The sequence below is a fragment of the Macaca nemestrina genome, chromosome 2 (assembly GCF_043159975.1).
Source record: "Macaca nemestrina isolate mMacNem1 chromosome 2, mMacNem.hap1, whole genome shotgun sequence".
Taxonomy (NCBI): domain Eukaryota; kingdom Metazoa; phylum Chordata; class Mammalia; order Primates; family Cercopithecidae; genus Macaca; species Macaca nemestrina.
In genome coordinates this window covers 108,006,623-108,029,814 of record NC_092126.1, presented here as the reverse complement: position 1 = coordinate 108,029,814, position 23,192 = coordinate 108,006,623, and the positions used below count along the sequence as shown (strand labels likewise).

The following is a 23,192-nucleotide window of genomic DNA, read 5'->3' as shown; positions in this document are numbered from 1 at the left end:
TCCTTCCCCCAACACGCCACCCACCCCAGATTAGGGCCTGTCCCTAGCCTCCAGGCTGCAGCCCCCCACCAGCCCCAACCCCACCCCATCCGAGGGTACAGCCCCTTCTGTTCTCCCTTTCTCGGACTGCCCATTCCTCCCTCAGCTTGCTCTGCTCTTCGCTGGTCTTGCTGCCGGGCTTCCCGGACACCCTGCTTTTGACTAGCTCAATGAGTCTGGCGAGGGCAGAAGGCCCTGGTGCAAGCTTCTTGCCCGGCTGCTCTAGTAAGTTGGGAGATGTCTTTATGTCTTTTTCCTGCTTGGTTCTTCCACCTGGATGCCAGAGGAAAAGGGGTGGGAGGCAGGGCCAAGACCTGACTCTGTCCTTATCCACAAAGAATTTTGAAGGGACCCCTCTCAAGGGACTAGAAATCATGGGAGAACATATAATCTTGAAGAGGGAAAGTCTATGATTTCATATTAAATTTTAAATATCCAAACAGCAAAATTAAGTAAGACAAACAATAAACCTGGGAAAATATTTGCAACACATATAGCAGATAAGGGTAATTTATCGTTTGTACAAATCGATTATTAAAAGGATGAACAGAAAAACTGCTAAAGAACACGAGTAAGCAAGTCACAGAAAATAAATACACATGGCTTTTAAACATGGGATATGGTACCCAGTTTCACTCATAGTTGAGTCCAAATTAAAATATGAGAGCATTTTTCATTTATGAGATCAGAAACAACACAATAGTTTCAGAGGATTCAGGGGAATGGGCATTTTCACACACACTGGGAACTAAATTTCCAATTTCTATCAAAATATCAAATGCACCTACCATTTAATTTCATCAATTTATCCAAGGACAGTGTGCGGGGATATTCGGCACAGTACTGTTTGTAATAGCAAAAGGCAGAAAAGAACCTAGAGGCCCACCAACAGGGGGACTCTATGAATTATGGTACATTCATACAATGGAGTATCACAAAGCAATGAAAAAAAGAATGAGGTATATCTTACAGGCTAATATAAAGCCATCTCCAAGACACTGAAAAAAGCAAGGTGTAGACTGTGTATCTTAAGCTTTCATTTGTTTTTTCGTGTTTCTTTAAGGGCGATACATAAGGTTGTAAATACTGGGACTATCTTGAGGAAAGATCCTCAAGAAATTTAACAATAGCTACCACTGGGGTAGGAGACTGGTCGTGTGGACTGGGAGTCTCACATCTCTGTATGCTTTTGCACCATTGATCTTTTTACTACAGGCAAGCACTGCTCTTTCAATTTAACAAAGAACTCTTACATGTGGAGAGGAGCCCTTAGGGGTGCACTGAGAAGTTCACCTGGGAGGAAGGGGCACAGACTTGTACATCAGAGTTGTTCCAGTCCTGACTGGGACTACTGGTTTTGCAAATGGCGTAAGAGAACATCCCTCCTCACGTGAGGATTGAGATAAAACACACTTGGCATTTAGTATGGTGCCTGGCACACAGGAACCCCTCAACTAACAGTAGTGATGATTACAACCTTGCTATTGGTTCAGTAGTGGGACTTGCCTTGAGGGAACTCCACTCCTTGGAGGGAAAATACCAGAGACCACAGGAATTCTGGAAAACCACACATGGTACAAGTGGGGAAACTAGCTGGTGTCAGGGTAGCCTACAAGAGCCAGGTAGCCTGCTAGGAGTTGGGTTGTCTCCTCCCTTGTCTCCAGCCCTTCCCAACATCAGAGAGGCATTAGCCACTGTGAAGACAGGGTAGTTCCAGAGAACTGCAAGGAAAGCAGTGCCTCTCGGACCTGGGCCTGGCCTCGTTTGTCATATCGTAGGTCTCACCAGGATGTAGAGGCCCAGACCTCTGGCTTGGGAATTTGCTGCTTGATCTTCCGTGTCCCTTGAAGTCTGCTCATTTTGTCTTCAAAACATCACATCTATTCCTTCTCCTCTGGCCCCCTTCTAGTGGCTGGGTCAGAATCCTACCATCTCTCTTGGGCTCTGAAAAAAACTGCCAGTATGGTCTTCAGGATTCCTTTCTCCCCTCACCAGCTCAGCCTTCAAGTCCAGCCAGGACAATGTCACAAATACATATTCCTCTGCTGAACTCCTTCACCTGGTATTAGGTTCTTGGTAACCATAAAATGCTAACAATGGATAAAAACAGGGACCTTATTTCTCCAGACCCTTATTCTATTATTCCCCATTACCCATTTCACACTTCACAAGAAAGTCTGACCACTCTGAACAAGCCATGATCTTTCTATTAACCTTCCCCTCCTGATCATAAAAGTAATTCAGGCTTACTGTAGAAAATGTAGACAATGCCGAAAATTTAACCACAGTTAACCCCCAATTTCTTTCCTTCCTATGCATGTGCATCTTAGAAAACTCGGCTCTCTGTACAGTGTTTTATTTTGTACTTTGCATTATTTATCTAATATTACTGTGTGCTATTATCATATCACTATTCTTTTAATTATGACCTTTAGCGGTTGCACAATATTCCATAGTATTATAACTTATTTAATCATTCCCCTATTGTTACTTAGGTCACTTATTTTTTGTGAAATGAGTAACATTGACATGTATGTAAATCATTGTACAAATACTCATTCTTAAGATAGCTTTCTAAAAGTGGTACTGCTGTATGAAAGGATATCAACATTCTTTTAAAAATGGTTTAACTTCCCCTAAAATAACAATGGGAAAAAATGGTTAAAATGTGTAATGATGAGGCTGGGCGCGGTGGCTCATGCTTGTAATCCCAGTTCTTTGGGAGGCCGAGGTGGGCAGATCACTGGAGGTCAGGACTTGGAGACCAGCCTGGCCAACATGGTGAAATCCCGTCTCCACTAAAAAATACAAAAAAAAAAATTAGCTGGGCATGGGCATGGTGGCATGTTCCCGTAATCTCAGCTACTCAGGAGGCTGAGGCAGGAGAACTGCTTGAACCCGGGAGGCGGAGGGTGCAGTGAGCCGAGATCGCCCCATTGCACTCCAGCCTGGGAAACAAGAGCAAAACTCCGTCTCAAAAAAAAAAAAAAAAAAAAAACAAAACAGTATAACAAAGAGATAAAAGGAAAAAATTTCTAGAAGATGGAAAATGAATGATGTGGTAACTAAGAAAGCTGGGTGGAGGGAGTAACAGCTTGGAACTCTTGCTGAGAGCTATCCAATGGAAGGAACTAGCTGATCTACCCTGCTCAACCCCGAAGACTTGGAATTTCAAAACTCCAGGTACAATGAAGGGCGGGAGGCAGAAGTGGATCTAATAATAAGGGCATTAACTGGAATTCTGTAATAACACTTGGCTTCCTTCCCTCCACTTCTAGAAAAGCACTTAACAGCATCTAAACCCCAGACAAAAATATCAGAGGATTTTTGCGATTAAATGTAAGAGCCCAAGGCAAAATATTCTGTATTCTGGCATTTAGGGGTCTCCAGGGAAATAGTGGGCAAATTTCACTCCTACACACAGAGGTCTCAATCAGGCTTTTAATTCACAGACACACTCACACACGCGCACACATGTACATGGGTGTAAGAATCACAACACATTTGAGGAAAGTCTCTAATGAGAGTAAACTAGGTAAACAGAGGGGAAAAAGGACCCAGTGGCAGGGGCATGAAGGGAATAAAGATAATTCATGTGACAGAAGACACTTTTAAGAAAAGGCTCTCAGAAATTAAACTAGTTACTGTTAAAATTGTTACTGTTAAAAATATTATTCATTAGAAAATAAGGTACTCTTCTCATAGTGGCACAAGACAAAGAAATGGAAATAATGAATGCAGCTAAGGATCAATCCACAAGGTCCAACATTTGATTAGCAGAAACTCTATAAAGAGTAAAAACAGAAGGAAAAAAAAAAACATGGAAAGGGGGAATAGTCATATAAAAAATGAGAAAATTTCCAAGAGTAGGAGTACCTGAGTCTCTAGATTGAAAAATTCCACTGAGCATTAGGGAATTGAATACATCAAAGATAAAGAAGAGACTTTAAAAGCTTCCAGGCATAAGGGTGGGAAAACAGATCACTGTAATGTAAATACTATTTATTGTCAAATAAATAAGTATCAGATTGGAATCAGGCATCTCAGCAGCAGTGGATGCTGTAAGTCAGTGAAGTGATGGCTACAAACTTCTAGGGAAATTTTTCAACCTAGAATTCCAACCCCATCAAATTACCATCAAGTGAGAAGTCAGAGAAAGACATATAAACACTCAACAACTTTGCCTTCCATGTACTTTTTCCTGACAGGAGACTTGACATGTACTATAGTAAAATGATGAAGTAAATAAAGAAAAAAGAAGACACAGAATTCAGGAAACAGTTGAGTCCAGTGTAACAACAGAATAATAAGCAGAAAGGGCATCAAAAACAGACTAGAGCAGGAGGCTGAAAGGGGAATATACAGCGAGAAAAGAAGTGAATTCAACAGAGTATTTAATTGAATGGAGAATTTGAAGATGACTGTGAGTGTGTGGAAAGCAACCAGCACAAGGTAAAAAGAAAGGCAAGTAGAAACTTCAGTAAAAACAAAAAGCTGATCCCAAAAGGAAATATAAACACAGTAGGCTAAGATCTGCAGTCAACAATATTCACATGGTCATAATAATGTTCATGCTGTTTATTTTCAGCTTTTGAAATCTATCAATAAACAAACCATAAAATCCTAACTGGTTACAGAATAGAATTTAAGAATTATCAGACTTGATAATGTAAGAGACAACAACGTGGAAAAGGGAAAGAGAAAGGAAGGGAAGGGTCCCTCCAACATACCACAAAATGGAGAATTGAGATATGGTTTATAGTTAATATAATAAACTAGATATGCAAATATAATAATTTATTTTTATAAAATTCTTGCTCCTTATAGAAATACAGAAATTACTAAAACAAACAAACAAAATCCCTCTTAGTAACCCATAATCCTATTATCCAGAGTATATGGGTTTGAAGCTAAGCCTGGAATTAACCATCTGTATGGCTGCAAGTCATTTAACCACTTATGATATTTTCTTATTTCCTTTAGGTAATTTATCTATATACTTTTAAATAGTATATAGTATATATAACAGCAACAGTACATGAGAAGTGTATTATATACACAATTTTTAATCCAGATTTTTTCACTTTAAAGCAAAAAGGTAAATCCCTGGATACATAGCATATCATGCACTCGTATACGCATATCAATAAATATACTTCTGAATATGCCTTTGGCCATAAGGCAGTCAGGGGTTTCCCAGAGATGGAACTTGAACCAAATATTAGAAGAAACTAAGCTTACAAAAATAGAAGGGGACTGAGTGGGAAGTAGTGATGAGGTATTATAGGCACTGAGAAAAGTGTGAGCAAAGGCACAGAGGAGAGCAAGCACGTGCCTCTAGGCTGCACTAAAAGGTGCCTGAGAGTGAAGAGATGAGGCTGGAAAGCGATTATGAAGAGCTCAGTAAATCATGTTAGGGATCCTGATATTTTTCCCATAACAAGACATGACAACAGGGCTAGTGGACCAGGTTTGCGTTGGCACTCCAGAATCTAGCATGACATTCACCACAAAGGGAACACAAAATGTTTTTGTAATGAATGATGCTTAGGAAGGCAGAAATAGCTTCCGGACATTCAATCTGGGTGCCCCAGGTGGTGGGGATAATGTCATTTGATGAGGGAAGGAATCCAGGAGAAAAACAAATTTTAAAGGTTATGCGTCTGGGCAACATTCTTAGCGATTCTGAAACCTAACCTCATTTAAAAAAAAGTCACTGGTGATTATGTAATACATCCCCAGTTTAGATTTTAGGCCCTAGATTTACGTATTGGCTTCAGGAAGCCTGCATAACCTCCAAGTAAGCACAAGATTTAATCTGCAACGTACATTTCTTAGGAGAAGAGGATCCACAATCTTCCCTGGATTTCCAAAGGGGCTGCAACCCCAGAAAGGTTGCAGTGCCTACAATGGATGAGCAAGTGGAGAGGTGCCAGATGTAGGAGAGGGACAACTACCTGAGAAAGGGAGGGGATATAGGGCAGATGAACAATTAGCTTTGTCCAAAGTCACTTCTTCCTAAGCCTCGAGGAATTTATGGCTGTGTTTGAGTGTGTAACTGTGTGTTAGGGATTGAAGTCTTTCTCCTGTGCTCCCAGAGTACTGTGATTTCACCATCAGTTTTGCATCACTGTGCTCCACTTAATACATATCTGTTGGTCTCATTTGAGGATGAGGACAGATTTCCTGGCCCTACTCTTAATGCCAATCACTAGGCCTGCAACAGAGCTCTCAGCTTGACAGCTAAAAGTCTGATAGCTCTCAGCAACTTAGGAAAATGGGGCTTCAGAGTTCTCAACCACTCCTAGCAAGGCTACCCAAAAAAGATGGGAGATGAGTCCAAAGAATAGGAAACTAAGCAAACTGACAAAATGTGGTCACTCCTCCCTTATTATAAACCATAAAGAAAATGGCAGGCTGCAATTTATTTTCAGGGCTGGAATCAGGAGGGAGAGTTATTAGCTGGGGAAGGATCTGATCTGTCTAGTAATCAATCCACTTGGCTCACATGATTTGTGCAGAATCAGAGGCCCTGAACCTAGATGCAGGTTTGTGGAAACTGAGATCTGGAGATGAAATCCAAGTAGAAATGTAAAAGTTCATAATACATACCAAAAGTATGTTATGTAAAACTTGGTTTACTCATATAAATGTCTGGTATATTCACTTAAATACAAATAAAATAAGTTAGGTGGCAGAATCCTCTAACATCCAATGGTTGGCAGAGGCACTGATGGACACCTAATGCAGCCAGTGTAAAGTAAGTGTCCTGTTCTGCTAAAAATACATAGAATGCTTTGCACATACAGATCCTTATCCTGGAGTACCCCCCACCCCCTCCACCTTTGATCACACACATTCTTGACCTGCAGCCTTTACTTTTTGCTACAGTGGTTCATCACCTTTGCTTGTCACTGTAATCCCCTCCAGAGTTTTGAAAAATACTGAGGTCTAGAAATGGAAATTTTAAAAAAGTGCCCAAGGTGATTCTAACATGAAGCCAAGGTTTAAAACCACTGCTTTACTGCAAGGTTGGGTCAGTGAATCTCAAACCTAGTTTTGCATCATAATCGCCTGGGTAGCTTTTCTGAACTACCTATGAGTGAAAATCACAATCCTCCATAACTTAATATTCAATTACAAGGATAAACATATGTGATAGTAGAATGGTTTAACTGTCTTAATGCTCATAAATCCCAGCAGGTATTTTTTTTCAGCAAAGTAGTTTTGGTCTCTTGGGGGGTCAAGGTCACACAGTTATCTCAAATCTTCAGACCTGCTCTCCTTATATTCTCAAGTTTCCTGATAAGGGAGGGGAAAAAAACTAACTTGTTCTTACTCTCAGCAGAGACAGGTGGTGGTTTCTTTGGGTCTCTCCATTCCATCAGGGAGACTGGAACAGTCACTGTTAGGATTGGTGAGGGCATGAGTATGTGATCCTACTTTTGAATCCTTTTGATTTCTTGTATTTGTGTCTCTATGATTTAGAACAAAACTGCAAAAATAAGTTGCATATGTTTTGACAAAAAAATAGATGAGGGAGGAAAAAGGAAATTAATAAGCTTTCTTGTGTATGCCTTCTGTATGTGAAAATGCACTGTAGGCCAGGCATGGTAGCTCGTGCCTGTATTCCTGACACTCTGGGAGGCCGAGGCAGGTGGATCACCTGAGGTCAGGAGTTCGAGACCAGCCTGGCCAACATAGTGCAGCCTCATCTCTACTAAAAATACAAAAAAGGCTGGACAGTGGCTTACTCCTTAATCCCAGCACTTTGGCAGGCTGAAGCAGGTGGATCATGAGGTCAGGAGTTTAAGAGTAGCCTGACCAACCCCGTGGCTACTAAAAATACAAAAATTAGCCGGGGGTGGTGGTGTGCACCTGTAGTCTCAGCTACTCAGGAAGTTGAGGCAAGAGAATCGCCTGAACCCGGGAGGCAGAGGTTGCAGTGAGCCAAGATCGCGCCACTGTACTCCAGCCTGGGCGAGAGCAAGACTCCGTCTCAAAAAAAACAAAAAACAAAAAAACAAAAAAAACTGGCCAGGCGTGATGGCACTCACCTGTAGTCCCAGCTACTCAGAAGACTGAGGTGACAATTACTTGAACCTGGGAGGCAGAGGTTGCAGTGAGCCGAGATCGTGCCACTGTACTCCAGCCTAAGCAACACAGCCAAGACTTCATTTCAAAAACAAAAAACAAACCAAAAAAAGTGCTCTATAAACTAGAAAACACTATGTGATTAATATTTAGTCTTGCAGAAATGTGATAATAAATGCATGGGACTTCTGCATGAGAGTTGCATCAGGCTCAGCATTTATGATAAATGCTCTCGTATGCCCTGAGGCACTGGAATAGCGTGGAGGGACAGAGCCAGAAATCAGGAGACCACATAGTCTTAGGTTTGCTGATTTCTGGTCACAGTGCCTAAGGCACTCCCCAAAATCTGTCACATCAGCTTCCTCACCTGAAAAATGGGACTACATACCCCTTTGTCTCCCCCACAGGTCTGCATCGGGATTACAGGTAGTGAGGCAAGTGGCATGGCAGAACACAGAATCTAGATTCAGATCCTGGACTTGGATATAAGCTGTCACTTGTTACTTGGCCTTGCGCTAAATGACCATTCTCAGGTAAACAGGCAACCACCTCTTTCAGTGTTGTAAGGACTAAGGTAGTGATCTATGTGAATGCGTCAGATACATGCCAGGTATCATGGTCAACACATAAGGGTACACAACAAAGAATAAAAGTTCTGTATAAATACAAGGCAATATTATTACATATTACCTACTGCATAGTTTAATAAACCATTCTTCCAGGAGTAAAGGCTCAATGGTAACAAAGATATCTTACCTTAGCCAGTTTCTTCATCCCTCTAAAAGTTTTCATATTCCAACACCTCTGAATTTCTCAAAAAATCAAATTAAGACCTTAGGAATCTTACTTCCACCTTCCCTCTCCCTTCACTTTCCCTCTTAGGTCCTCTCAGAATGAGAAGAGCTCCACCATTTCTTCTGAACACCATCCAGAATGTCAGAATGAAACCCAAACTGAGACCCCTACCTGGACTTGAGCAGAATGACAGCAGAGACAACTGGGGCATGCCTCTAGGCAAGCTTTATTCTTTGACTCCTTTATCCAGGAAGGGGCTGTTAGTTGCATCTCACCCAAATGGAATGTGATAGGAATTGGGGGCTTGAGATGTTTGGAGAAGGAGCTGTTGATCTGGGCAAATGAATATAGCTGGTGTGTGGTGTCCATCAATCCTTGAGTGCTTGGCCATGCAGACTAGGGAATGGTCAGAATAGACTCAGAGGTCCCCAGATCTTTACAATACCAAGGTTCAAGAGGTATAGACAGTAAGGAAAAAGTCCATTTCCTATTTCTGTCCATTTTCAGTAAAGTTTTTTTGTTTTGACTGACTTTCTAAAAATTACCTAGGAAATGGAAAGCTTATAAACGTTCATAAGTGAATTGTTGAACTGATACCCCAAGTGGTTTCCTTACCTAGTCACCACTTAACCAGAAATATTAGAATACACAGTTCAACCAGAATTCAACCAGGGAGATAACCTGCCTGTTGCTTAAGCAATCATCAGAGTTTTAAAAAACAAAATTAAGCAAAAAAGACCTTTCCCCAAATAGCATCATTACCACTTAGCTTTGTATGACCCATTCCTAAGAAAGCCACATTCCACTTCAGAAAACATGACCGCTTAAGGTACAGTTAAAACAAAGTCTTTGCCTTTAGGTGCTTACTTTTTGTTTTCTTTAAATTAGCCTCTGAAATGCTTTCTTGTGTTTTGTGCTGCATTCCTGAAAACTCTAACTTTTAAGGACATAACCCTCACTTTTATAGAGGAGGAAGAAAACAGCAAAGAGGTGTCTCATTAGGGAGGCAGAAGGTTATGACCAATGCTGGAGGTCTTCCTCTTCCTTACTTGTTATTCAACAAGATGGGTTCTGTGGTGTCGCATGAGGTGTGAGTTGGAAATGAAAGCTGCACCACACTTCTCACATTCATAGGGCTTCTCCCCGGTGTGGGTTCTCTGGTGCACGGTGAGGCTCGACCTCTGTCTGAAGGCCTTCCCACACTCATTACATGTGTAAGGTTTTTCTCCATTATGAATTCTCTGATGAATAAGTAGGTATGAGCTACATGTGAAGGCCTTCCCACATTCATTACATACGTAAGGAAGATCTCCACTGTGAATTCTCTGGTGGACAATAAGGCAAGAGAGCTGACTGAAGGCTTTCCCACATTCGCTGCAGTCGTAAGGTTTCTCTGCAGTGTGAATTCTCTGGTGCACAATAAGGTGTGAAAAACAACTAAAGGCTTTCCCACACTCTTTACACTCATATGGCTTCTCACCAGTATGGCTTCGCTGATGTACAATGAGATTTGCACTCTGGGTAAAGGCTTTGCCACAATCGTTACAAGCAAAGGGCTTCTCCCCAGTGTGGATCCTCTGGTGGACAATGAGGTTTGAGCTCCTAGTAAATGTTTTCCCACATTCATTACATTCATAGCATTTTTCTGTAATGTGGACTTTCTGGTGCCGAGCAAGTTGTGAGCTGTAACTAAAGGCTTTCTCACATTCACTGCACTTAAAAGTTTTTTCTAAGGAGTGGATTTTTTGATGTACAGTAAGATTTGAACTCTGAGTGAAGGCTTTCCCACATTTTGAGCAAACATAAGGTTTCTGTCCAGTGTGGATTCTCTGATGCACAACGAGGTTTGCACTTTGAATGAAGGCCTTCCCACACTCATGACATTCAAAGGGTTTCTCTCCAGTGTGGATTCGCTGATGCACAACGAGGTTTGCACTCTGACTAAATCCTTTCCCACACACGCTACATGTAAAAGGCTTTTGCCCAAGCTGGGTTTTTGGATTTTTAACAGCGCCAGAATTAAGGCTGTATTTTCCCCCAGATTTCTTACATTTCTGGTTTTCTTCTTCTTTGAAGCTTTCAGATAACTGACGGTCATTCACTATCACTTGTCTGAAATCTTTCTTTTCCCTCTTTATTCTCTGCCTCTTTAACATGTTTCCTTTTTCACAAGCTTCTCCTAACTCAGGTCCTTGAGGATCAGCTTTCTGGATTCTTTCTGATATGATGAGGGGTTTTTCAGCTTCCTCACATATCTCAGTTTTTGGAACCAGTAACTGTAGGTTCTTGGTTTCATCACCTGAACCAAGAAACAGACAATACAAATGTTAGCTTTCTCTGGCCTAGAAAAACAATAGGATCATCAAGTCATAAAAGGGAGTATGTGATCTCAGCACCTCCACAAAATGGCTTCATCAAAAAAAAGAATCCCATCACATGTTACCTCTCCTCCATAGGTTCTTCAGCTGGGGCTTTGCCCTCCTCTCTACCTACAGCAGAATCCACTGACTCATGGTCTTTCCAGCACTTGCACTTGCCTCCATTAGACACTTAACCCCACTGCCTCATGCCAGGGAGGCCCAATCTCCAGACAGCGCTCCTCCTGGCTGTATGATGACTGCCCTTGCAATGAAGACCAGTTATGAAGGACACGAGCCTCTCCCTAGGCTTGCCTTCTTACCTTAGCTACTTAGTGTGGATTTGCTTACAACCCACCAGTTAATTAGGGAGATTTGCTACCTGTAAACAAAGATCTAGCAACTGAGGTTTCTGTGTCGGAGGATACTGGATATCAAAGAAAGGATAAGCATGGACAGAAAGGGTAACACTGGCTGCCAAGATAGCCACAGCAGCCAAAAGCATATGAAACGCTGTGAGGTCCTGCAGCATATAGGTTAAGAACATGGATTCTAGAGCCAGACTGCCTGGTTTCAAATCTCTGCTCTGACACTAACTAGCTGCATGACTTTGGGCTACTTAACTCCTGTGTGCCTCAGTTTCCCAATCTCTAAAACAGGGATACTAATAGTATCTACCTCATAAGGTTGTGAGTATATTAATGGAGTTGCTCTATGTCAACTACTAAGGCATTGTCTGGAATACAGTCAGTGTTCTGAATGTGTGCAGCAACTTTCAGGCTGACTGATGATGTTGTGAGGGGTTAGAAGGAAAGATGAATGCTCAGGGGAGGGGAGTTGCTACGGTGATAGACAGCTACACTAGGAGAATTAAAAAAGAAACCATACATGGCAAACTCTTACCCTTGTGTCATAGGAATAGCTTAGCATTGTGTCAAGGAAAGCTGACCTTGTTGAGTTATGGCATAGCCTGCTCCACAATGGCAGAAAATATCATGAGAACATCAAAACACCCTCAAGCTTTATGATACTGATTAGTCTCTGGATGCTTTACATTGCTTCAGAATCTAATGGTATCAAAAAGGACTCCTGCTATCAGTAACATCATAGTTCTTTATGTTTGTCTCCTCTGCACCCTCACTTTCCTTGACCTTGAAATGTGCAACCATATAACCCAGTTTTGGCACAGTGAACCCTTAACAAGTGTTTGTCAGTTAAACCAAGCTCAAGAAATAAGGCAAGTGAAATAAAGGGAAACAGGAATGGGTGGCAAGCCTGTAGAGGAGGGAAGTATTCCCACTGGTGATGTCAGCTCAGAAATGAGCAGTGGTGCTGTGAGCTTCAGGTTATAACTGCTGCTACTGCACGGTGGGGAGACTAGCACCCATGAGAGGGAAATATCCTATAGGATGACCATCCAACCAATGATATGAGTGGGTGGGACAAGGATGTTGGAGTGGTACAAAGCAATATTGGGGGTAGGAAAACAGCCTGGTTTGATTGCCTGGTTAAGAGTATGGTAATCCGAAATTCTATCACAATCGTTCAGACAAGATGAGCAGTGTCAGAGGAAAGAAATGCCCAAGTGCTGGATATAGTAGAGCCCCAGATATGACAAACAATAAAAATCTGAAATGCTGGCAGGTCGCAGTGGCTCACACCTGTAATCCCAGCATTTTGGGAGGCTGAGGTGGGCAGATCACCTGAGGTCAGGAGTTTGAGACCATCCTGGCCAACATGGTGAAACCCCGTCTCTACTGAAAATACAAAATTAGCCAGGTGTGGTGGTGCATGCCTGTAGTCCCAGCTACTTGGGAGGCTGAGGCAGGAGAATTGCTTGAATCTTGGAAGTGGAGGATGCAGTGAGCTGAGACTGCACCACTGCACTTGCACTCCAGCCTAGACGAGACAGAGCGAGACGCTATCTCAAAAAAAAAAAAAAAAAAAAGCCAGGTGTGGTGGCTCATGTAATCCCAGCACTTTGGTTTGGGGGGCCAAAGCAGGTGGATCACCTGAGGTCAGGAGTTGGAGACCAGCCTGGCCAACATGGTGAAACCCCGTCTCTAGGAAAAATACAAAAAAATTAGCTGGGTGTTGTGGCGGGCACCTGTAATCCCAGCTGCTCTGGAGGCTGAGGCATGAGAATCACTTGAACCCAAGAGGTGGAGGTTGCAGTGAGCCGAGATCATGCCACTGCGCTCCAGCCTGGGCGGCAGAGTGAAACTCATCTCAAAAAAAAAAAAAAAAAAAAAAAATCTAAAATGCTAAACTTTTTCTGGTTATTTCTATTCCTACTGTTCTGCTATCTCTCGCTTTTTAAAAAATGTACTGTTTTTCTCTCTGTAGTTTACTTGCTCTTCTATCTTTTCTTCTGCTGTTGCTTTCTTATTTTTTCCTGTTATCTTGACTCCTTACTGACTCTTCATCTCTCTCCTCTCCTATTTTTTAATTTTTTGTGTGAAATATTTTGAATTTTTCCATATACAGTTTCATGCCTCTTCTGTTTTTCTTTTGCTGACTGCTTTCTTCTCTTTATGTTCTTTACTGTTACTTTAACACCTACATCCCACTTTAATTCTTCTCCCATCTAACATCTCCTCCTACATCCCACTTTATTCTTCTCCCATCTAACATCTCCTCCCTTGGTTCTTTTCACCTCCTCTTTTGCTTTAACTCCCCATCACTGACACCTGGGCCTCCCATCCCCAAGCTGGGCATCTCTCCAACAGAAACAGAGCCCATGAAAACTTTAGTTCATAGCTGCACTGTCTCCCTGACCTTCACTCCTACCCTCCTTACTGGGAGATTTAGAATGTTGGGCATGAAAAATGAAGATCAGTGGGAACTACTAAACTGATTACAGTCAATAATGGAAACAACTCCTTCTATCTGAATGATGTCTCCTGTCAAAACCATTACAAAACCAGGTGCAACTGTAGCCTAGAAGGTTTTCATGCAAGTGATTCATCACTGAGTAAAGTAAGACCTGGGGTCTGGACAAATGCCTAAGAGAATTAGGGTCCATCTGGTGTTGGTCAAGTTCAAATTTCTTTGGGTAAAAAGATTAATCAGCAAATAATCCGGGTGTATAACCTCAGTTTCTCTGAAATGGTATTTTCCCTTTTTTAAAAACATGTAGGATTACTGTAGCTCTAGAGAAATTAAATTAAGTACAGAAATAATGAAAAACTAAACCAAAAACTAATTTGTGACCAACTAGAACACAGGCATAGCCATAGTTTTGAAATCAATACTTTTCTTTCACTTTTTTTTTTTTTTTTAAAGATACTTGAAATGCTACATGAGGCTGCCATCTCAGCTGGTGACTATATTCAGAGATAAGAAGGGTAATTTGATTTACTAAATTTATAAGTCCAATTCATTAGATTTATAAAAGCTGTGTGTTTATCAAGATTTTATTTACAAGACTTGTAAATCTGCTCAGTTGGGTGTTTGGAATGTTTTAAAGAACTAAAGATATCAAATTTGCAATTATGTTTTATATAAAGAAATTTGATAAGCAGGTAGGATTAAATGTTTAAAAATTTTAATTTTATTTATATTTTTAGACAGATTCTCGTTCTGTCGCCCAGGCTGGAGTGCAGTGGTGCAATCTTGGCTCACTGCAACCTCTGTCTCCCAGGTTCAAGCGATTCTCCTGTTTCAGCTTCCCGAATAGCTGGGACTACAGGCACACACCACCACGCCTGGCTAATTTTTGCATTTTTAGTAGAGACAGGTTTTCACCATGTTGGCCAGGCTCGTCTCAAACTCCTGATATCAGGTGATCCACCTGCCTCCGCCTCCCAAAGTGCTAGGATTACAGGTTTGAGCCACTGCACTCGGCCAAAATGTTTAAAAAATTTAATCTGTAAAATTTGAAGCTTAACTGAACATAAATTAAAGAAAAAATACAAATGCTCTCACTTTTATACAAATATTTCTAGACGTATGGATGAAGTAAAAAGTTATGCTTAATGGCTTAAAAATTGGTTTTTAAATGAATAAACTTTAATAAATGCAACATTAATTAAAATATGAAAACTGCAGTTAAAACTTGCTCAGACATTAAAAACCCAGTAACAATCACAATTTCCAAAGCACTTTCATGTATATTATACAATTTCATCACGATGATGAAACTGTTCTCCTTCAGCTAAAAAAAGAGCAAGGTTGTGTCTTATTCATTTCTGTATCTCTAGCACCTATCACACTGCCTGGCACACAGGAAGGAGAGCGCCAACGAATCCTATACTTAATGAATGAACACACCCAATTTGTAGAACAGGAAATGGAGGTCCAGAGAGAGAAGGGACTTACTCAAGGTCACAGAGTTACTACAGGCAGGGCAGCAACCCCACTCAGATGTCTCTCACACATAGAGCTCAGTGTTCCCGCCATCGCCTGCTGATATCGCCATGGAAATAGTGTTGGCAGTGTTCCTGCCATTGCCATGGAAATAGCTGGCAGCACAAAATGGTAAGTCTCGGGTATGAACACGGTCTTGAGTTAAGAGGCAAAGTAGGAAAAGGGAGCCCATTCCTGATGAGGTGCAGCTGTTGGGGTTAAGACTATGAATGGCTGATAAAGCCAACAGACAGAAAATAAGTGACATGCAGGGGAATGCACCAGAGAGAATGGAACAAAAAGCAGAAAGTGGGGAACAGAAGCTGCTAAGAGTTTGGGAATAATTAAAAATGAGACAAGAAAATCTAGGTGGAGATCCTCGTCTTCCCCATAGCACTGGTTTAAGAAAGTGACTTGGTCCCCAGATGCCTGAGGAACTGGTTAGGGAGGAGAGAGGGTTCAAAGTGTTAATTATCTGGCAGACTCATAAAAAGAATAGGGCTTGGCAATCATCCGATAAGTGCTTTCAAACACAGGACTCATGGATACTGCATTCTTGACCCTCACTTAAATGTCACTCCTCCACAGGCAAGCTTCTGCCACTGCCAGTGAGATCTTTAGAACATACTACCCTTTCTTTAGTCCTAGCTTAGAACAAGTTGATAAGCCATCAGTACCCTCCATGAAGATCTAGTTTTGAACTTCATTATGGTTGACATAGCTGCTCAAAATTCTCCATAATTTGCATTTACAAAGATCTATGAAAACAGAACATCTCCAGGGCATTTGCTCAAAATCACCACAAAAGTTGACTGATCCTACCTCAGCTAGCATCTCTTGCAGGCTCACTAACCTATGCTAACTACAAAGCACATAAAGAGGACATGTGCTTACATGTGTGCACAGAGATGAAACTCACTGAACAATAAATATCACTAAAAAGTAAGTTTGGAATTCGCCTATTGTATGGTAAAAACACCTGATGGCAACAACTTAAGCATAACCTGAGAATGAGCTGGTATGGCAGACACACCTGAACACAGTTTGGAGTTCCAAGCAAAGGAATCCAGAAGTGGCCAACCTGGAGATCTATTCCTTATCCATTCCCCACCCCTTTCAGTGGAATATGGGCCCTAAAGGGGATTGGGGCCCCTTGTTTTGTGTTAAATTAAGGCTGCCAGGTGGAGGTCATTCATGGGAGGGTGTTAAGTGAAAATGTTATATAAACTGCATGCCTTTGGCAAGCGGTTGCAGTTCTCCTGCCCAGCCTGTGCCGCTGGGGCATGTGGTTCTCCTGTGCCCAGCCCACTGCCTCTAGACTGTCTAACCTGTATATAAACATCTAGTAAAACTCCATGTCGTTTGCTGGCCCTGGGTCTCTTCTTCAGCCTCTTGAACCTGGTGCCATATTGCTGTTGATTAGGTTTTAGGGACAAAACCTATGTTTGTCTGGTGTCTTGAGCCTGTGTGCAAAATAAGGCACTTCCCGTAACAAATGCACAGGCATTTCAGCATTTGTCTTTCCAACTTTCCTTGACACTTTTAATACCTCAGTACTCTGTTGGTCAACCTAGGAAACTGGATGCCCACCACAGTCTCTGAAAAGATTTTGAGAAACCCCAATGGTCAGATTCAGAATCAGGGAATTGAACCATACCTAGAAAGTTCATGGTCCCATGAGTCTCCAGTCTCTCACTCTTGGCCAGAGTCCCTGGTAACGAGTAGCTGCCAAGGGGTGAAGCAGCAGGTGCCTCCTGAGTTGCTTTCAGGACTACCGCCATGTCCCAGAATATGTTCTGACTCTAGAGACAAGAAGGAACGTGTTTAAGAGGGAACTGGTGGTAGGGGGTAGTGTGATTACAATTTTGAGAATGAGAACATAATTATCTATTCCTGGAGGCCATAAAACAATTTTTAAAAACAGAAAAGGAAGCCAGAGTCTCCTCCAACCCCCAGGGTGAGTTGGGCAGAGAAGCAAGCCAGCTACTTTCTTGCTTATTACTTTGATTGCACCTCACTGCTCACTCCAGAATCTAAACCTAGCTTATCAGTGAGTACATAAGAGGAGAGAGCATGTGGGAAGAATTTTCAAAGTGAACTTTTGTGGGATCTAAGGAACAAAGCAGCAATGTTTTGATGATATTATTACAGAAAGACTCTGGGGGAACCTCTGCCCTCATTTGACTAGTAATGGTAAGGGGTGCGTTTGAAACATTAAGGACAGCACAGTGTACAGCCTCATGAGTCAAAGTGTGGTGCAAAGATCAGCAGCAGTATCTGCATCACCCACAAGCTTGAAAAAAAAAAAGAAAAAGAAAACGCAGAATCTCAGACCATACCCAGATGTCCTCAATCAGAATCTGAACTTCAACTATTTTAACAAGAGCCGCTAGGTGATTCCTATGCACATTAAAGTTTTAGAAGCTCTGGTTAGCATTGTCAAAACCTGACTGAAATCACCTGAAGAGTTTTTAAAACCATGGATACCCAGGTCCCACCCCTAGATTCTTTTTTTTTTTTTTTTTTGAGACAAGGTCTCACTCTGTTGCCCAGGCTAGAGTGCAGTGGCGTTAATTCGGCTCACTGCAACCTATGCCTCCCGGGCTCCATCAATCCTTCCACCTCAGCCTCCCAAGTAGTTGAGATTACAGGTACATCCCATCATTCCAAGCTAATTTTTTGTATTTCTGCATAGAAAAACACGAGGTGTGCAATGTTGCCCAGGCTGGTCTTGAACTCCTGACCTCAAGTGATCCTCCCACCTTGGCCTCCCAAAGTGCTGGGATTACAGGTGTGAGTCACTGTGCTTGGACCCTGGATTATGATTTAATGGGAACAGAATACAGCATGGACATCAAGATTTTATAAAAAGCTCTCCAGGTTCTGTGTAGCAAAATTTGAGAACCACTGGTTTATACAAAGTACTGAATGTCACATCAATCAGAAGAGAACATTTCTATCCTATTACAAGTGACTGGAAGCTAGAATCATACCCAAGAAATAAGACTCCAGGTGTGGAAGTAGAGGGGCAGAGTCCCCTCTTAAACTCCTTGAGGTCTTCAAGTATCTCCTCCCCTCTTCCTCTCAGGCCCCAATTTACCTTTTCTTCCTCTTCTGATCCATCAAGGCCTGTCTGAAGACCCTCCGCTGGGGTCCAGACTTTGACGTTCTCAGAGTGCACTTGTTGGCTGGATGCCTGACCTGGGAAGTTTTCTTCTTCCTCCTCCTCCTTTTTCACCTTCACTGGGCCCCATGGAGCTAGGGCCACGGCTTCTCTAAATTCTGCAGTCATCTTCTCTGCTCAGCAGGGGAACTCATACAGCTGGGAGCTGCCCAGCAGAGGTCAAACCCCATCTAAGCTTTATGTTTCAAAAGCTTCTTTTTGAGTTTCTTCCCAGGGCCAAGATGAGTACTGCCTACTGAGAAATCAGAAAACACCGTTAGCACCAAGGAGAGATTTGCTGGATGCCACTTAGCACACTGGCAAATTTCACCAGTGCCTGGCCAGGGGCCACTGTAGGACATGGAATCCTCTATTCCTCCCTCATAGGATGAAAGGGTTGGTCTGTAAATATGTAATGTCTTCCCATAATAACCACATTGCAAACAGCTTTATATAATGTTTATTGATTTTTTCCTGATTAAAAGTTAACATACTTTTATTGTAAAAACTTAAAAAATGCAGCAAATGATTAAGAAAAACCATCTCGGTCTACCTCCAAAGAGATAACCACTATACATTTTAAGATTTAAGATATTTCTTTCAAAGGAAAATCTCCAACCATACTACTAATAATTATGATTTTATAAATTCTTGTTTTTGACTGTGGGGATACATATTTTCACAATTATCATCATAGCATTTTTTAAAAAAGGATTTTACAACAAAAGATTTTTTATTGCCAAGGATACAAAATAATGTGAACAAAAGGATCCCAAGAAAAAGACTGGGAGTCTTTATACAAACATGTTAGCAGTGGGTAGTTATCTCTGGGTGGTGTAATTACAGGTAGTTTTAAGGTTCTTTTCATTTTTTTTATTTGATTTTTACATTTTCCATAGCTTCCAAATGTCCTGTGAGATAAAATATTACACTTAAGATTTAAAAAAAGATTACTTTCATGTTGCCATTCTTCATGGTTATTATTACTCTTTTTTAGATACGGAGTCTTGCTCTGTCTCCCAGGCTGGAGTGCAGTGGCGTGATCTTGGCTCGCTGCAAGCTCTGCCTTCCGCGTTCACGCCATTCTCCTACCTCAGCCTCCCCAGTAGCTGGGACTACAGGCGCCCACTACTACGCCCAGCTAATTTTTGTATTTTTAGTGGAGACAGGGTTTCACCGTGTTAGCCAGGATGGTCTCGATCTCCTGACCTTGTGATCCACCCGCCTTGGCCTCCCAAAGTGCTGGGATTACAGGCATGAGCCACCACACTCGGCTCTTCATGCTTATTTTAAATGCTACACAATAACCTATAGTGTTGATAAATCTTCATTGAAAAAGGATCAAGTAATACAGAAATATATAGAATTAAATATATAACCTATACACACTACACACACACATACAAAGTACTTATCAGTTTAGATGGGAGTCCTAACCCATTTTCTCTGCATTTACATACTTATATGTACACCTTCACACATACTGCTTATTTTTCAAAAACATACTTTAGATCATCACAGTTACATACTGTTCAGCAACCTGCATTGTTTTTTAACTCAATTTCTGTATTTCACAATAGTCTTAACAATCTTTCAATACAATACATACAGAACTACCTCACTCTGGCATAGTATTCTAAATTGTGGCTATATTATCATTTATGTAACCATATCCTATTTATGAACCATTTATTTAGTAAAAGTTTACATTTCCATTTTATTAATATTTAAAAGTTTTTCTTTGTAAATAATTTTTTTTTTTGCTGAATTATTCCTTTATAATAATCAGAGTTCAAGGATTATTCAAGGATTTGCTGGTTGATATACTGCCAAATTGCTTTCCAAAAGCACCATGCCAATTCATACCCTCACTAATTAACAGTAACTCTTTATCCCAGCTAAGCCAGCAGGGTTTCTGTTTTTAACCTGTGAGCAACATAACCTTACTAGTTTGATTGCTTATGAAGAGACTGAAATTCTTCCTTCTATCCCCCTTTGAATGTTTTATTGGAAAAGGGTGCTAAATCTTATTCAATCCCCTGTTGCTGCTATTGAAGTGATCATATTCTTTTCCCCATGTCAACTTACTGACCACTTACTGTATACACTGAATTTATTAAGTAACGCAATACTTTCATTCCTGTGACAAACCTTAATTCTGGAGGATTATTCTTTCCATCACTATCCGAATTCAATCTGGTATGAAGGTCTTAAAACTAGTTCCACCTTGTGTATGTGCAAGACTGCCTACTGTGAGTGCTCTCATCAGACTTCTGATCAGATCCAGACGGACCTCTGGTCCCAGAGGGCACAGGGCCCTCTATCAAAGGCTCCCTTTCAATGTCCTTTCTCTATTTCCAAACGTGGCAATCCATTCTCTCCACGTATAGGCTCCTCGCGTCCCCGTCCCTGGGACCTGTCTGGCCCCTTGGCTGGTCTGGGTCCATCCTCTCCCGGGCCAGGCCCCAGGTGGGCGGCAGCCGGGATTCCGAGGCTGTGGGGAACTCACCCACCCCAGGACAGACAAGGCTGGTGTCCCCAGGGAAAGGACGCAGGGGCCGCTCCTAGGGCCATGATCCCTGGGACAGCCCCTCTTTCTCCCTCGACGTTCGTGCCCACCCGCTTCGATCTCACTCACTGTTCGCAGCTGAGAAGCCCGACCTGAGTTCACTGGCTCTGCAGCATGAGGCCGGCTGACCGGGACCTCAGCTCCCATCGGTACGAGAACAATGACCGGACAGGAAGTGTCTCGGGATGGGCTTCCGGCTCCCCAAGTCGCCAAGCCGGCCTCTCTAGGAATCTGGGAGGTGCTTTCCTCTCGATGGGTGTCCAGTGTCGCCCCACACCAGGGATGGGGCGAAACGCTTAGGAGGATTGTGCGGTTGGAAGCTCTAAGTGAGCCTCAGGGAGGGGTGCATCCCCAAGCAGGGATAGAACACTCAGGCGAGGCGCGCACCCAAGAGCCTGAAGCTACACAGCATTAATCTGTAAAAAGCCCTGATAATTTCCCCTCAAATGTTTTATTTTGAAAATATCAGAGTACATAAAAGTTGAAAGTATGGCACATTGAATACCCGTATTTTCCATCTGGACTCAACAACGAACATTTTGCTGTTTGCCTGATCTCTCAATACGTACTTAAAATCTTTTTTTTTTTTTTTTTAAGTTGTAAACATCAGAACATTCATTCCAAATACTTCAACATGCATCTCTTAAGATTAAGAATATTCTTCAAACTACCATCACCGTCACAGGTAAGAAAATTAACAAAAATTCCCTAATACCATCTAATAACCAATCATATTCAAATTTCCCAATTGTCTTAAAACATGTATAACTTTTTTTTCAAATCAGTTTCACACACTTTATTTGGTTATGGCTCTTTAGTTTTGGGTTTTGGTTGTCATTGTTGGTTTTTACTTTTTATTTTGAAATGATAGATTCACAGGAAGATGCAAAGATAGCACCCTTCACCCACTTTCCCCTCATGGTTACATCTTACATAATATGAAAAAGGAAATCAACATTGGTACAGTATGTGTGTATACTTTTGTCATTTTTAGCACATATAGATTTGTCTAACCACCACAATCAAGATACACTAGTGTTCCACCACCATCAAGACTTTCCTGGTGCTACCTCTTTATAGTTACATCCAACCCTCTCCCCATTTTCCCTCCCACCATCCCTAACCTTTGGCAACCATTAATCCATTTTTCATCTCTATAGTTTTATCATTTTGAGAATGTTATATGAACATTTTCATATACAATATGGCCTTTTGTGATTATTTTCACTCAGCATTAATTTTCTTGAAATTTATTTGAGTTGTTACGGATATCAATAAGTCAGTCAATTTTATTGCAGAGTAACAAGTATTCCATGGTAATACATAAACCACAATTTGTTTTAACCATCTAAGGAAGGATATATGGGTTGCCTACAGGTTTTGACCATTACAAATAAAGCTGCTATGAGCATTCATATACACGTTTTTGTGTGAACGCAAGTCTTCATTTCTCTGGGATAAATGCCCAGGAGTGCAATTCCTGAGGCATGACATACACATGTTTGGTTTTACAAGAAACTGCCAAATTATATTCCAGAGTGGCTATACCATTTTACATTTCCAGAGAAACAGTATCAGATCCTGTTTCTCTGCATCCTTGCCAGCAGTTACCACCATTAAAAAAAAAAAAAAAAAAGTTAGCTATTCTGATAGGAATGTGGTGATATCTCATGATTTTGCTTTGCATTTCCCTCATGCCTAATGATGTTGAACATTTTTTCATTTGCTTATTTGCTATGTATACTTCAGTGAAATGTATTTTATTTTCTAATTGTATTTACTTATTACTGTTAAATTTTGAAAGTTCTTTATGTAGTTTCATACAAAT

General features: G+C 41.5%; 1 protein-coding gene across 1 annotated transcript; it reads right to left on the bottom strand.

The window, feature by feature from the left end:
* Positions 1-106: 106 nt before the first annotated feature.
* LOC105480310 (zinc finger protein 35) lies at positions 107-23,186 on the bottom strand. Its single transcript, XM_011738954.3, has 4 exons — positions 21,434-23,186; positions 18,733-19,051; positions 17,290-17,434; positions 107-11,227 (listed from the first exon to the last, which is right to left on the bottom strand). Exons 2-4 carry the CDS (start codon positions 18,922-18,924, stop codon positions 9,981-9,983), a joined length of 1,584 nt encoding a protein of 527 aa, XP_011737256.1. The 5' UTR covers positions 18,925-19,051; positions 21,434-23,186; the 3' UTR covers positions 107-9,980.
* Positions 23,187-23,192: the final 6 nt, after the last annotated feature.

Bases quoted from the DNA above. Each gene is read 5' to 3' on its own strand.
- LOC105480310 (XM_011738954.3), bottom strand. From the start codon at position 18,924: ATGACTGCAGAATTTAGAGAAGCCGTGGCCCTAGCTCCATGGGGCCCA. The intron at 17,435-18,732 runs GTAAATTGGGGC...TCTTGTCTCTAG, and splicing joins GATCAGAAGAGGAAGAAAAG to AGTCAGAACATATTCTGGGA. The intron at 11,228-17,289 runs GTATGGTTCAAT...TTCTTGGTTCAG, and splicing joins TGGGACCATGAACTTTCTAG to GTGATGAAACCAAGAACCTA.